Source organism: Anomaloglossus baeobatrachus, chromosome 1, assembly GCF_048569485.1.
Source record: "Anomaloglossus baeobatrachus isolate aAnoBae1 chromosome 1, aAnoBae1.hap1, whole genome shotgun sequence".
Taxonomy (NCBI): Eukaryota; Metazoa; Chordata; class Amphibia; order Anura; family Aromobatidae; genus Anomaloglossus; species Anomaloglossus baeobatrachus.
In genome coordinates, this window is record NC_134353.1 from 628,381,635 (window position 1) to 628,398,440 (window position 16,806).

Sequence of the window (16,806 nt, forward strand, 5' to 3'; positions counted from 1 at the left end):
AAATAGGCTCTCATAGACTTACAATGAAACACTAGAGCATCCGGTAGATCATAAACTGGAGAACACCAACGGGAGTGGTGCAGATAACAGGTGAACATGCCGGAGTATAAAACTAGGGGTAGGAGACTTAGATTTAAAGCACTACTCCAGCGTTGGGAAAAAAAAAAAAAAAAACACTGGTTTGATGTTTAAAGGGAATCTGTCAGCAGGTTTTTGATTTGTAAGTTGAAGCCAGCATTCTGCAAGGGTTAATGTCATGCCCAGGGATATGGGATATTCGGTTCCGGGCAGTGTCTCTCTTGGGAATGTCATAGTGGTGGCAGTTACCCGGTTCCGTGCCCTGGGCCCTTTTTATTATGGGGATATTTATAGGGGAAATTAAGATAATGTTCACATGTGACGCCACTTGCGGTGTTGCGGCTAAGTGTAGGGAGCCGCCGCTGCAGAATGTCTCTACAGAGGCTGGAAGAATTGGCAGCTAGAATGGTAGACCCTCCGCAAGTAGGGTTTTGCCCCAGAGGGTGTATGATGCAGTGGGCGTCGGAAGAAGGTAGTCCACACAGATGTTCAATGCAACTGGTTTACTCACTACTGTTAGGTGTTGACTGGTTGCCCGAGGCCGGCTGGTTTCGCCTCCAGGTCCCCTTCGTCCCAGTGCCAGTTTAGTTCTCTGGTACCTTATTCCCCTGCACCTGTCTCTGGTAAGTGGGTCCCTGTGGTATAGAACAACTGGGGGTCCCTGTCTGTGATTTATCCACTTCCGTCCGCCTGATGGTAGCGTGAACCCTGTGGGGTTGGAGTCTTTGGTCCTGTCCCCGGTTCTCCCTTTGCTACTGAGTCTTCGGATTCTTTAGGGTCAGCAAAGTCCTTGCTGTGCAGGTGTTAACAGGTCGGCTTGGAGCTCTTTCCTGTCCTAGGGTCCTGTGCCCAGTTGGTGCGTAGTTCTGGGAGTACTCCACCGGCAACTACTTCTCCTGGGTACCAGATCACCGTTAACCCGATTCAGGACATCGCTTCGCTTCCACCTTCACTCCTCGCCTGTCTGACACTTGTCTCTCTACAGTCACTGCAGTTCTGACTACTGACTTTGTGTTCTCTCTGTCCACAGTCTGCCCCTGCCGCCTGGTCAACTAGTGGACTGGATTGGCTCCACCTCTAGGCGGCCATCCATGCTTCCACCCTAGCTGGGTACCATTGTATGGGGGATTGTTGGGGAAAACTGGGATTACCTGGGTTTTTGTTGGTACCGGCACTGGGGTTCTGGGTCCCTAAGGGAATAGGCCCTGCATCCTTGTAGGGATGCAGAACCTTGTAGCACCCTGATGGTTTCAGGGGCGCTACATTAACACAGACATTTCAGCTATGCCCTATTTTGTCAGAGTCTGATCTTTTGTTTATTTGCTATATTTGTTTAGGCAGCAGGACCCTTATTACAGAACTAGAAACTCAAGTACGGAGAAGTTGGACATGCCCCATCCTCTGATTGACATGATTGTACACTGACTGTGTGGTGTCAATCTCCATAGAGAGACAGGTGGGGGCGGGACAGCTCCCTGGGCTCATCTACATGAGTAAAGCTGAAAATGTAGATTGTATGACAATGGTTGCACCCAGTAATCTAAGTGATACATTGTTAGATTTAGAATCTCCTTGACTACATCATGCTGTTTTCAGGATGAGGTAGCAAAATCCTGGGGACAGATTCCCTTTAAAAGGTAGTCTGTCAGCAGAAAACAACTGTTCAAACCAAGCACCGGCATTCACTGCACTCTTTACATGGCTGAGCATTTCTGTGCATCTTCAAAACTGCTTTTTACTGTTTTTCATCTATGTCTCTACCCTTCTCTGTCTCTTGTAAAGGTAAAGATGTCAATCTACGACGAGTAGGGCAGAGATAGAGAGAATACAAGTAGGAGGGAAGGGTTACCTAACTGTTGAGCCATGCCAAGGTTGCACCGAGTGCATGTGCTTGGTTTGGTCATCTTGTGCTGACAGACTGCCTTGAAAAGTGAGGACTATCTTCTATTTTTGTATGTGTATAGGGAGAGTTTGGATGAACAGCTTTTGTCAAATAAGCATTTGACTCACAATTATTATAATCATATTGGCAACTTTAGTTAGTAATTTCTTATTAGCCCTTTGCTTTTGTGAGAGTCCAGATTATCACACACTACAGTGACAGCAAACAAAATCAGATTCTCAAAATGTCAGGAGCAGTAAAAAGTCAGAATAATATGGTCTATGGAAAGAACTACTCAGGTTAGGAAACTAGAGTAATTCCCTTTAGGTGCAGGAACGTATGTTACATTTCTACAGCCGAGTGCACAGATCTTGTAACCGTATATATACACGTTAAATATTTGCAGCAGACATTTCTGCATCAAAAATGTGCAGTCTCCAAAGGTGTTTCATAGAATTTGGAAGTACAGTCATCCCGCCTCACAACCGTTGACCATGTGTAAGGCTGGTTTCACACTACGTCTTTTTAACATCCGTTGAAAACGTTATTTTAGCGGAAGTACGGATCCAGTGCAAATGCGTTTTCATTTCAATGCATTTGCAATGGACTCGCGTTAACATCCGTTCACCTGCGTTTGCGTGCGTTATAGTGCGGATCCGGTGACTTGCAGTTTTTTAACATGTTTCAAAAACGCTACTTGTAGCGTTTTTGAGCTGCGTCAAAATACTGCAAGTCACCGGATCCTGACTAAACAGCACGCGAACGCAGGTGAACGCTGGCATGCTGATAGACAGGATCCTGCTTTTGTACTGAGCATGCCCAGAAAGTACTGAGCATGCCCAGAACCAGTCTCGCGTGATCTGTCTCTCTCCTCCTCCCTCCCTCACCCTCTCTCTCTCTATCTATGTCTTTCCCCCTTCCTCTCCTGTCTCTCTCTCCCCTGCCTGAGAGCTGCGGACACTCGTAACCAAGGTAAATATCGCGTAACCACTTCTCTTAGTTACCCGATGTTTACGTTGGTTACGCGTGCAGGCAGCCCGGCTCCTAGCAGCTGCAGACACTCGTAACCAAGATAAATATCAGGTATCCAAGGCCGATGTTTACCTTGGTTACCAGTGTCTGCAGCTGTCAGAAGCCGGCTCCCAGTCTAGTTTCCCTCACTCCCGATCACATGATTCCAATGCCCGCCCCTAAACATCCAGTGCAGGATCCTGCAAAATAACATATGCGTTTGCATACGTTATTTGCTGTAAAAGCAGGATCCGTATTTCCGCTAAAATAACGTTAAGGACGGATGTTAAATAAACGTAGTGTGAAACCAGCCTAAACAGTCAGCAGCCCAGGACCTCCACATCCAGCATCTTCACTTCCAAGATTGTCTGGTGCCAGCCACCCGGACAGCTGCTGCAACAATAGTTTTTCATAACCAAAGAATTTCTGCAGAAACTCTTAGAAACCATCTCAGTGAAGCTCATCTGCATGTTCATCATCCTCATCGGGGTCTCCACATGACTGCAGTTCATCATCGTAACCGACATCAGTGGACAAATGCTCACATTCTATGGTGTTTGGCACATTGGAGACGTGTTCTCTTCACGGATGAATCCTGGTTTTCACTGTACAGGGCAGATGTCAGACTGCGTGTATAGAATAATGTGGGTAAGTGGTTTACTGATGCCAACATTGTGAATCGAGTGGCCCGTGGTGACAGTGGTGTTATGGTATGGGTAGGCTTATATTATGGACCATGAACATGTGTACATTCTATTGATACCATTTTGAATGTACAGAGATACTGTGACGAGTTCCTGAAGCCCACTGTGGTGCCATTTATCCACAACCATCACCAGCAACATGATAATGCACGGCCCCATGTAGCAAGGATCTGTACACAATTCCTTAAAGCTGAAACCATCCCAGTTCTTGCATGGCCAGCATACTCACTAGACATGTCACCCATTGAGCATGTTTGGGATGCTCTGGGTCGGCGTATACACAGTGTGTTCAAGTTCCTGCTAATATCCAGGAACTTCTCACTGCCAATGAAAAAAGTGGACCAACAGTCCACAGAACATAATCAACAATCTGAATCACTCTATGAGAAGATGTGTTGCACTGCGTGAGGCAAATGATGGTCACATCAGATACTGCTTGGTTTTATGACCCCCCCAGACATCCCCAATACTGTAAGGGCGGCTTTGCACACTACGACATCGCAGGTGCGATGTCGGTGAGGTCAAATCGAAAGTGACGCACATCTGGCGTCACTTGCGATGTCGTAGTGTGTAAAACCTTTTTGATACGATGAACGAGCGCAAAAGCGTTGTTATTGTATCATCGGTGTAGTCTCCGACATTTCCATAATGCCGGTGCAGCGACAGGTACGATGTTGTTCCTCGTTCCTGCGACAGCACACATCGCTGTGTGTAAAGCCACAGGAGCAAGGAACATCACCTTACCTGCGTCCCGGCTGCTATGAGAAGGAAGGAGGTGGACGGGATGTTTACGTCCCGCTCATCTCCGCCCCTCCGTTGCTATTGGCCGCCTGCCGTGGGACGTCGCTGTGACGCCACATGGCCCTCCCCCTTAGGACGGAGGCGGTTCGCCGGCCAGAGCGACATCGCAGGACAGGTGAGTGCATGTGAAGCTGCCGTAGCGATAATGTTCACTACGCCAGCAATCACAAGATATCACAAGTACGACGGGGGCGGGAACTATCGCACTTGACATCACAGCATCGGCATGCGATGTCGTAATGTGTAAAGCCCGCCTAAAACTGCACGTTAGAGTGGCCTTTTATTGTGACTAGCCTAAGGCCCACCTGTGCAATAATCATGTTGTCTAATAAAGCATCTTGATATGTCACACCTGTGAGGTGGATGGATTATCTCAGAAAAGGAGAAGTGCTCACTATTACAGATTTAGACAAATTTGTGAACAATATTTGAGAGAAAAAGACCTTTTGTGTACATAGAAAAAGACTGAGATCTTTGAGTTTAACGCATGAAAAATACTGTGTTTTTATTTGTTCAGTGTAGTTCAATAGTATTAAAAGTAAAATGAAGTTATCAGAAAATGACGTATTCTTTAAATCAGGTTTTCGTATTTACGTATTTGTTAAAAAATGTGCAATTTCTTTATATTACTATTTTTATTTATTTTTTTAAAATAATTCGTAGTCTTGCAATCTTTACACTCGTTACTGGGGCTTTTTTTTAACTATATTTTCAGAATTGACAGCCATTTCCTTATCATTCGAGGTCGGATTGAAATGCCTAATAACACCTCTATACACCACTGATATCACAGTACCCGCCCGTCCCAATAGGTGATGTCACACCGGACCCTGTGACAATGACCTTTGCACACGTTCATAAGGTGTTTCAATACAAAAGATGGGGTCAGAATCTGTTCATTGTAGCTAATATTTACATGTTTTATTTTTTTTCATGGAGAAAAATACACAAGAAGTTATGAGTCTAAAAAATTGGCCAGTGTGAAAATTGCAAGGTTTCTAGATTTTTTAGATAATACAGGTTGTGATATAAAAGTGAAAGAAAACATTGCCCAAAAACCTGGTTTAATCGTTCTTATATGAAGTTTTCCAAAAATTCCCTGATTCTATCAGAACATAAAGCATCCATACATATAAAAAATAATATAAACAGTGCGATACGGGCTCGGAGCACAGCATGAATCCATACGCCTGTATTATAACTCACAGAGGTGCCTGCACAGTATGTGGTCTCTGCTAAATAAAGGAGTGAATGTTTGTTTGTATACTTACTAAAAAGAAAAAAATATTAATCCCAACCCAAGTGAAAAAATGCCAACAGCAGAAATCACTTTCCTGTGGAGAAACAACATTCTCCAGGAAAACAGTCTTGACTAATTGCTTCCTTAACAGCCATGTACTGGCCGGACTGCAGCACAGGCTCTGATTTGTGGCTACAAAGAGCTATTAAGTGGCCAAGCTGATATAACATAAGCCATGGCAGCCCAGTGATATTGCCCCCTAGGCTGAGTCACAATGTCTATTATAGCCATCGACAGTGTGTGCCAATTATGTCACATTAACACTACCGGCCTGAAGACGCCTACTTTTCTTAATATTAAAATGGCTCTGAAGATGGGTGCACATGAAAACCGCATAATCTGTTCTCTGGGATGTAAGCTAACTATGACAAAGGACCCAGAAGAAAGAATCAAATAAAAGGTCAGGTTGAAGCCACTTTAAAAACGTTAATATGGTGGTGCATAACTAACAAATCCCAAATATGTTGCTAAAGAGGACCAACCACCAGGAATTTGCGATATGAGGTAAAGGCAGTGCCATACTGGCACTAAGATGCTGAATCCAGGCATAGCTGTTATAGAAAGAGCCGATGCTTGGTTGCAGAAATATCTGTAACTAAAGTTGCAGAAATGCACTGCACTTTGATGTGTGCATCGGGGGCGGGCGTTTGTAGGTCAGATCTTCACCGTCCTCCAGTGTCCTGTATGACGTGCCCTCTTTTCTTTATTTTTGAATATCGCGCTACCTTTGCTGTTGTTAACGATGTGTGCACGTTGACACAGTATTTCTGTCTTCATTAAAATGGTGCCGGAGTCCGAACATGAGCAAACTGTGATCTCCAGTGCCATTTTATTGAAGACACTGCGGTAAATACTGTGAGAGGCATTGGCGCATGCAGATTGTTTTTTTTCCATCTGTGGATGTGCCCCTGCCACTCATACTCTTCATCGCCGTGTGTTCAATAAAATAGCACCAGAGATAGTAGTAGACACATGTGCGGACTCCGGCACCATTTAATGAAGACAGAACTACCGTGTCAATGCGCATGCGCCACCAACAACAGCAATGGCAGCATGGAGTGATATTGAAATGAAAAAAAGGGGGCACATCATAGAGGGTGCTGGAGGAGGACTCTACAGTGAGTATCTGACCCACAAAGACCAGCCCCCATTGCACCTGTTAATAAAAGGGCAGTGCATTTCTGCAACTTTGATTAAAAATATTTCTGCAATAAAGCATCACATATTTCTACAACAGCTATGCCTGCAAGCAGCATCTTAGTTTTCCACAAAAATATTGCTTTAGCTATAAATTTTGCATTTCCATAATGTTAACAGAAGAAAATGTAGCATACGTTTGTTGTGCAATTTCTCTTCAGTACATGAATACCCCCCCTCCCCAGATGTGGTGGAAAACTACTGCTTAGGTGCACAGCAGGGCTCAAAAGGGAAGGAGAAGCATTTGACTTTTGGAGCACAAAATTGGTGGAAATAGGTAGTGGATGTCATGTCGCATTTGCAGAGATGTGTTTAAGCAGTGGATACCACCCACAAGTCACCCCATTTTGAAAACTACACCCCCTAAGGAATTTATCTAGATTTGTGTTGAGCACCTTGACCCTCCAAATACTTTACAGAATTTATAATATTGAGCTGTGAAATAAAAAAAATATATATATTTTCCCCACAAAAATGTTGGTTTAGCACCAAATGTTTTATTTTCACAAGAGTACCAGTGAAACGAGCACTGTATCAACATGGGTTGAAAGGCCACTCTGCCAGGAAGAAGCCATTACTCCAAAAGAAACCTAAAAAAACCATATTAAGGTTTGCAAATGCACACAGGAACAAAGACCTTCATTTATGGAGCTGTGGTCTGATGAAACTAGAATTGAACTGTTTGTCAACAATGACCATCATTACGTTTGGAGAAAAGGGAAAAGCTTTGAAGCCTAAGAACACCACCCCAACTGTGAAACATGGGGGTGGCAGCATCATGTGGGGTTGTTTTTCTGCAGGGGGGACTTCACAAAATAGGTAGTATCATGAAGAAAGAAGATTATGTAGTAATACTGAAGCAACATCTCAAGACATCAGCCAGAAACTTAGGGGTGCTTCACACACAGCGAGCTCACTGCCGAGATTGCTGCTGAGTCACGCTTTTTGTGACGCAGCAGTGACCTCATTAGCGATCTCGCTGTGTGTGACAATGAGCAGCGATCTGGCCCCTGCTGCGAGATCGCTGCTCGTTACACACAGCCCTGGTTCGTTTTCTTCAAAGGCGCTCTCCCACTGTGACACACAGATCGCTGTGTGTGACAGCGAGAGAGCGACAAATGAAGCGAGCAGGGAGCAGGAGCCGGCGTCTGACAGCTGAGGTAAGCTTGTAACCAAGATAAACATCGGGTAACCAAGGTGGTTACCCGATATTTACCTTAGTTACCAGCCTCTGCAGCTCTCACGCTGCCTGTGCTGCCGGCTCTGGCTTGCTGCACATGTAGCTGCTGTACACATCGGGTTAATTAACCCGATGTGTACAGCAGCTAGGAGAGCAAGGAGCCAGCGCTAAGCAGTGTGCGCGGCTCCCTGCTCTCTGCACATGTAGCTGCATTACACATCGGGTTAATTAACCCGATGTGTACTGTAGCTAGGAGAGCAAGGAGCCAGCGCTCAGTGTGCGCGGCTCCCTGCTCCCTGCACACACAGCTAAGTGGTGTGCGCTGGTAACTAATGTAAACATCGGGTAACCATACCCGATGTTTACCTTAGTTACCAGTCTCCGCAGCTTCCAGACGGCGGCTCCGTGCAAGCGCAGCGTCGCTTGCACGTCGCTGCTGGCTGGGGGCTGTTCACTGGTCGCTGGTGAGATCGGCCTGTTTGACAGCTCACCAGCGACCATGTAGCGATGCAGCAGCGATCCTGACCAGGTCAGATCACTGGTCGGATCGCTGCTGCATTGCTAAGTGTGAAGGTACCCTTAAAGCTTGGGCAGATATGGGTCTTCCAATTGGACAATGACCCAAAGTATACTGCCAATCTGGTTACAAAGTGGCTTAACGATAACAAAGTCAATGTTTTGGAGTGGCCATCGCAAAGCCCAGATCTCAAGGCCGGTGCAAGTAAGGCGACCTACAAACATGGCTCAGTTATATCACTTCTGTCAGGAGGAATGGGCTCAAATTCCTACCAACTATTGTGAGAAGCTTGTGGAAGGATATCCAAAACGTTTGACCCAAGTAATACAGTTTAAGGGCAATGGTACCAAATATTAATGAAATGTATGTAAACTTCTGTCTTTGCAGAAAGTAATAAAAATGCCTAAAAACATTCTCTCTCATTATTCAGGCATTTGGCAAATATAAATCATTTTGGTTCCTAATTGACCTAAAATGGGAAAGGTTTATTCTGATTTCAAGTCAGATAGTGAGAAAAACATGCAAATATGTCTTTATTGAGAGTGTATGTAAACTTCTGGTTTCAACTGTATAACACTTATGGGCCTCTGTTTGGAATATAAGCGTTATACATCAGAGTATCACTATTTGCTGCTGCGTGTCTACGTTGAGCACTTGAACTTTACTAAACTCTATATACTTTTATTGGTTTTTCACTTTCTAATATTATGTGCTATAGATAAGAGAATCTGGCTCAGTGGTTAGCACTGCAGCCTTGCAGCGCTGGGGTCCTGGGTTCAAATCCCACCAAGGACACCATCTGCAAGGAGTTTGTATGTTCTCCCCGTGCTTGCGTGGGTTTCCCCTGGGTTCTCCGGTTTCCTCCCACACTCCAAAGACATACAGATTGGGGCTCACAATCTAGACTCCCTATGGGGACAGTGTTGCCAATGTATGTAAAGCGCTGTGGAATTAATAGCGCTATATAAATGAATAACATTATTATTATTATTATCAGCTGCTAAGGCTACCACACCTCTTGCACTAGCACTTTATTATGTGTGTCATCTCTTTGTATCGACTCTATTTACACATAGCCACTAGTACAGATACTGTATTATTTATCCTTACCTACTGCGAAGATGGCCATCTTTAGCACCAGCACTTTACCGTTGATTCTCTTTTTGCATACAATTTCCATATGTTGTAATGAATTATTAATTTATTTCTATCACATTCCTCAAGCCCAGATATTTGAGTCACTTCACCAACTTTAGCTTTGATACTGTACGCTGTATATATTTTTTCTATATGAGTATAATTTGATGATATTTTGTGTTTTATTTAATTATGCCGTCATATGGATAATATAGTTTATTTACAGAAGTGATTATTTGTTATGTGTTAGAGGGGTGTTTTTTTCTCTCCTTTCCCCTATATTTAAATTATATTTTTTATCGGGTTCACTGCGAATTATACAATAATATATTACATGTGTATGGTCCCTGCTCTCAGATGAGGTAGCAAATATCTGGTGATAGATTTCCTTAAAGAGCAGATCAGACAAGATGGCCACCCACATAATAATGGATATAAAATAGATAAAATAATGTATAACCTGGATATATAAAGTGAATAATATGTATTGGTATCTGGTTTTAATTAGTAAAGAACAGGTGATACATGCCTTTTAATTCTTCTCTATGTTACTGTCCATCAGTCATTAATATTGTACATTTTTACTATTAGAAAATTCAACAATTGTATTAGGTTTTTGATTTTCACTCGCATTCTATACACACACACTATTCATTCTGTATTTGTGGTATTTAGTTCAATGGTAGTTAATGCGTGTAGAAACATATTTGGGGTTAGGTGTTTGGTTTCCAGAACATTGTGGTTATGGGTGTGAAAATGTTGCATTGCACTCGTCTGTAGCTAAGATAATGATGCCGAAGTCTCCTAATTCTGAATGTGGTCTGCATCAAGATGTTTCAGTAGCTGGCTGACTTTCCGGTACACCACGAAGTGTAAAGCAATGGAAGCCTGAATCTCACCACCATGACTTTATGCATATTGTTACACTCAGCAGACAATTACTTTCTGTATGTCAGCCTATTAAATGAAAGACATGTAGACAAACGATTCACTGTTTTTGTCATACACGTTGACTTGAGTGAATAGTGTCACATCCTGTCCCAAGGGTATTGGGTAGTGATGAGTGAGCGTGCTCGGCACGGCTCATTACTTGATCGAGCATCGGGGTGCTCGAGTACTCATGGAGCTCGGCCGACTATTGTGGGTCTGTGAAACAATGACCACAAAGCACAGGCTTGCTTTACTGCATGATGTGTGCAGAGACCCCAAGGAGTAAATCATAAAGCAACATTTTCGGATGTACCGCTAGTACATCAAATGAAACAAAATCCCATAAGAAATGCTCTGTTTATGGCTAGCAATATGTGGGCGGAGAGCCAAGCTACCCAATCACTGACTTCCATTATACACGTTACTTGAGTTGAGCCCTTTCAGAGTATCTGATCTGCTCGGCTCCAGAACCGAGCACCCGAGCATTTTAGTGCTCGTCCATCTCTAGTATTGGGATACTCACTAATGTAAACTATAAAGTGCAGGTATAATGTGTTACTGCGCTCATGCCGTATGACAATTTGATATGCATTGGCTTTTTATCAAAATTTTCCCTGATCAGGTAGCTATAATATGATGAACTACATCAAGAACTGACTGACTTACCCCGAGAAGTCGGCACAAGCCTATCATGACTGTCCAATTGCCCCAAAGGCTCATTTGAATTGGAAAAATCACCTGTTTCACCTGTAAGAGAAGAACGCATCAGTCAATAGAAATATTTCAATCAAAAGCCAAGTCTTTCAATGTCACTGTCAAGAGCAACTCATCAACTCTTCACTGGTGCAGTCACAATCTAACCACCAGAGCTATGAAATGAAGACCCCAAATAAAATCAATACTATCCCACTGGAGTTCACAGTACAAAAATTACTGATAATTTTTCTTGTGTCCCTACTCTTCTTCAATAGGAATGAGATCATGAAAGGCATATATAATATATATTGCTGTAAGTAATAATAAATTGTACTTATGTCTTATGAAAGTGCATGGAGCCTGATTGTGCATCAGAATTAACTGAGCCTATATTGAAATATGAAGCTAGATAACTATAACTACACAAATAGGAGATATTCAAATACTTTACTACGTATAAGTAAATACAAACATGATTAAAAAAAATAAATTATTAAGGGATCATAATTAGATCAAATTCTTCATATGATGCAAATGGGTAACTGAAAGGACATTAAAAGTGCAAAGTGCTACAGCAGAAATAGTAGCTAAAAGTGCTGTCCGGTCCAAATACATAAGTCATCATAGTATCATAATATCATAGTATCATAGTATCATAGAGTCTCCCTTCAACCTTAAAAACTAAGTCCATCTAGTTCAACCCGTAGCCTAACATGTTGAACCAGAGGAAGGCAAAAAAACCCCCAATGTGGCAAACAAGTTCCAATGGGGAAAAATTTCCTTCCTGACTCCACATCCGGCAATCAGACTAGTTCCCTGGATCAATACCCTGTCATAAAATCTAATATACATAACTGGTAATATTACATTTTTCAAGAAAGGCGTCCAGGCTCTGCTTAAATGTTAGTAGTGAATCACTCATTACAACATCATGCGGCAGAGAGTTCCATAGTCTCACTGCTCGTACAGTAAAGAATCCTCGTCTGTGATTATGATTAAACCTTCTTTCCTCAAGACGTAGCGGATGCCCCCGTGTTCCAGTCGCAGGCCTAGGTGTAAAAAGATCTTTGGAAAGGTCTCTGTACTGTCCCCTCATATATTTATACATTGTGATTAGATCCCCCCTAAGCCTTCGTTTTTCCAAACTAAATAACCCCAAGTTTAATAACCTGTCTTGGTATTGCAGCCCACCCATTCCTCTAATAATCTTGGTGGCTCTTCTCTGCACCCTCTCCAGTTCAGCTATGTCCTTCTTATATATCGGTGACCAGAATTGTACACAGTATTCTAAGTGCGGTCGCACTAGTGACTTGTACAGAGGTAGAACTATATTTTTTTCATGAACACTTATACCTCTTTTAATACATCCCATTATTTTATTAGCCCTGGCAGCAGCTGCCTGACACTGTCAACTAAAGTGAAGTTTACCATCCACCCACACACCCAAGTCTTTTTCTGTGTCTGTTTTACCCAGTGTTCTACAATTAAGTACATAATCATAAATGTTATTTCCTCTACCCAAGTGCATGACCTTACATTTATCTACATTAAACTTCAATTGCCACTTCTCAGCCCAATCCTCCAATTTACATAAATCTCCCTGTAATATAAAATTATCCTCCTCTGTATTGATTACCCTGCAGAGTTTAGTATCATCTGCAAATATTGAAATTCTACTCCGCATGCCCCCAACAAGGTCATTTATAAATATGTTGAAAAGAAGCGGGCCCAATACTGACCCCTGTGGTACCCCACTATGAACTGAGACCCAGTCCGAGTACGTACCATTAATAACCACCCTTTGTTTCCTATCACTGAGCCAGTTTTTAACCCAGTTACACATATTTTCCCCTATCCCCATTATTCTCATTTTATGTACCAACCTTTTGTGTGGCACCGTATCAAAAGCTTTTGAAAAGTCCATATACACAACATCCACTGCATTTCCCTGGTCCAGACTTGAACTTACCTCTTCATAGAAGCTGATCAAATTAGTTTGACAGGATCGATCCCTCATAAACCCATGTTGATACTCTGTCATAAGGTTATTTTTCTTGAGATACTCCAGTATAGCATCTCTCAAGAAACCCTCAAGGATTTTACCAACCGTAGAGGTTAAACTTACCGGCCTATAATTTCCCGGCTCAGTTTTTGGCCCCTTTTTGAATATTGGCACCACATTTGCTATGCGCCAGTCCTGCGGTACCGACCCTGTTATTAAGGAATCTGAGAAGATTAAAAATAACGGTCTATCACAGAACTCAATTCCTGTAGTACTCTGGGGTGTATGCCATCCGGGCCCGGAGATTTGTCAACCTTAAGTGATTTCGAGGCGGCGGCGTACTTCCTGCTGGGTTAAGCAGGTAATATTCAAGGGTGAATTTATGGTATCACTGGTCATGTCATCTGCCATGGCATTTTCTTGTATAAAAACCGTAGAAAAAAAGTCATTCAGCAGGTTGGCTTTACCCTCATCCCCTTCCACCATTTCACCAAGACTATTTTTAAGGGGGCCAACACTATCGCTTTTCAGTTTTTTACTGTTTATGTAGTTAAAGAATATTTTAGGATTATTTTTACTTTCTCTTGCAATGAGTCTCTCTGTCTCAAACTTAGCTAACTTAATTTGCTTTTTACATATTTTATTTAATTTTCTATAATTATATAATGCCTCATCACTACCTACCCTCTTTAATTCTTTTAAGGCTGTTTTTCTTTTATTGCTTCCCTTACAGCTCTATTTAGCCATAGGGGTTTCCTCCTATTTCTAGCATGTTTGTTCCCATAGGGTATATTTTCTGCACAAGCCCTATTCAGGATGCTCATAAAAGTCTCCCATTTGCTTTGTGTACTTTTATTACTTAGTACATCATCCCAGTTTATTGCACTAAGATCATCTCTCAACCGTTTAAAATTTGCTTTCCTGAAGTTTAGTGTCCTTGTAGCCCCTCTACTAGACATCTTACTAAAGAATACATGAAAACTTATTATTTTGTGATCACTATTCCCCAAGTAACCCCCAACTTGTATATTTGATATGCGGTCTGGCCTATTGGTTAGTACAAGGTCTAGTAGTGCTCCCCCTCTTGTGGGGTCCTGTACCATTTGTGAAAGGTAATTATCTTTCATTGTTATCAAAAATCTATTTCCTTTGCTGGAACTGCAAGTTTCTGTTCCCCAATTTATATCAGGATAGTTAAAGTCCCCCATAATAATTACCTCTCCGAGACTCGCTGCTTTATCAATTTGCTTTATGAGGAGATTCTCTACCTCTTCCATAATATTCGGCGTCTTATAACACACCCCTATCAGTATTTTATTATTCATTCTCCCGCCCCTTATCTCCACCCATAGGGACTCTACATTCTCAGTACCCTCACATATGTTGTCACGCAGGATGGGTTTTAAGGATGATTTTACATATAGACACACACCTCCCCCTCGCTTATTTGTACGGTCATTCCTGAATAGGCTATAACCCTGTTAATTAACAGCCCAGTCATAGCTCTCATCCAGCCATGTCTCTGATATCCCCACTATATCATAATTTTCTTCCAACAATATTAATTCTAATTCCTCCACCTTATTTGTGAGGCTTCGGGCATTAGTGTACATGCACGTTACGTATGACTCTGTACCTGTATTCCTGCTTACTGTATTAACTGTCCTAACCCTTCCCCCCGTACCACCCCCAATTTCATTACTTGTGCCCTGGTCACTATCTGCACTACATTCCCCTTCTATAAAGTGAATACCCTCGCCCCCCATTCCTAGTTTAAACACTCCTCCAACCTTCTAGCCATTTTCTGCCCCAGCAGAGCTGCACCTTCCCCATTAAGATGCAGCCCATCCCTAGCATAGAATCTGTAGCCAACTGAAAAGTCGGCCCAATTCTCCAGGAACCCAAAACCCTCTTTCCTACACCAATTCCTGAGCCACCTGTTAACCTCCCTGATCTCTCTTTGCCTCTCTGGTGTGGCTCGTGGCACAGGTAGTATTTCCGAAAATACCACCTTTGAGGTCCATGCTTTAAGCTTACAACCTAATTCCCTGAAATTAGGTTGTAAGTCTGTAGTCACTATGTGAATCTTTGCATTGTGAGGATTCGCTGGTGTCCAAGCCAGTAACAGTGGTCACGTGGCCGCGAGTGTGCGATATGGATACTCCCTTACAAAATCCGACCAGAAGGCCATGGCCTCACTCAATGCAAGTGTATTGAGAGACGGTGCCGCCCTCCAGTCAGATTTTGGCTGGGAGTTATACATATCGCACACTCACGGCAACAGGACTGCCGTTCCCAGTTCGGGACACCAGCGAGTCTCCTGAGCGCACCAGTGAATACCTTTGTGATTTTTGATGATGCTTATTCTTCACCATCATGTGATCCATTTTAAGCATTTTTTTTGTATCATGTTGGTAGTTTCCTTATATGTAATAAAGATATTGAGTATTTCATTCGTTAACTTGGTTTCGTCTTTCAATCTGGGCTCATACTACATAGTAAGGAATAGGGTTGTGTGAATAAACTAGTAGGGCAGATAGGCTATATTCTGCATGTGACGGGTCTAATAAGCGCCAGCAAATTTCAACATAAAACACACATAAATAGTATACATAGATGAGAATACACCTATGTCTATCATGGAACCTTTATTATTATGTAATGTCCCAAAATTCACAAATACAACAGAAATGGCAATAATGAAGAAAAGCGCAATTCCCAGTACGGGTTGCCAATGAATGAGCTCTATTGTAGTTGCTTAATCACTGCTTTAACCCAGCATCCCAGCAACTATGGATGCTGTGTTACACGACTGACCATTAACACCGAGACAGGGTTACAAGAGGCCTCTGACATACCTATAACTCAATCCTCCATAGAGGACTGAAGGCCAAATAACGCATGAGTAGTGGGAGGTCATTCCCATTCATAGTTAATGCTATAAAGGGATCTGACTAAATGCAGATTTCATGCCGAGGAGCACTGGCCATTATTGAATTCTGCACATTATCAGGGCTGGAATGCTTGCTCAGGCTCATTAAAAGCAACCCGGCCTGTTAAATATACCTCCATTCACATTCTAATTTCATTTTGTGCATCCACTAATTTCCGTCCTGCTATAGAGCAGTCAGACTCGGGCTTCCCCGTTGGCCAGGCCAAATGGTTCTACTGTTACATAAAAACATTTGTAATCAATTTTAAGATTGCTTTCTTTGGCGAGCTGCAAAATGTTTATTTTCACAATGTAATGGCACAGTACTTAGGAAAATTTGACTTGCTCCAGCACAACTACAATGGGCACATTGTGCACTCAGGCGAATATCTGTAAGAGGTGGTTCAAAAATATATTCTGTGTACCCATGGGGTAGGCT

At 42.6% G+C, this 16,806-nt stretch overlaps 1 protein-coding gene across 1 annotated transcript in view; it reads right to left on the reverse strand.

The window, feature by feature from the left end:
- Positions 1 to 16,806, reverse strand: part of ROR2 (receptor tyrosine kinase like orphan receptor 2) — a 282,624-nt gene that overhangs the window by 108,999 nt on the left and 156,819 nt on the right. The window contains exon 2 of the mRNA XM_075318958.1: positions 11,404 to 11,484. Within this exon, the coding sequence (XP_075175073.1) occupies positions 11,404 to 11,484 (81 nt within the window). The remainder of the gene's footprint in view (positions 1 to 11,403; positions 11,485 to 16,806) is intronic.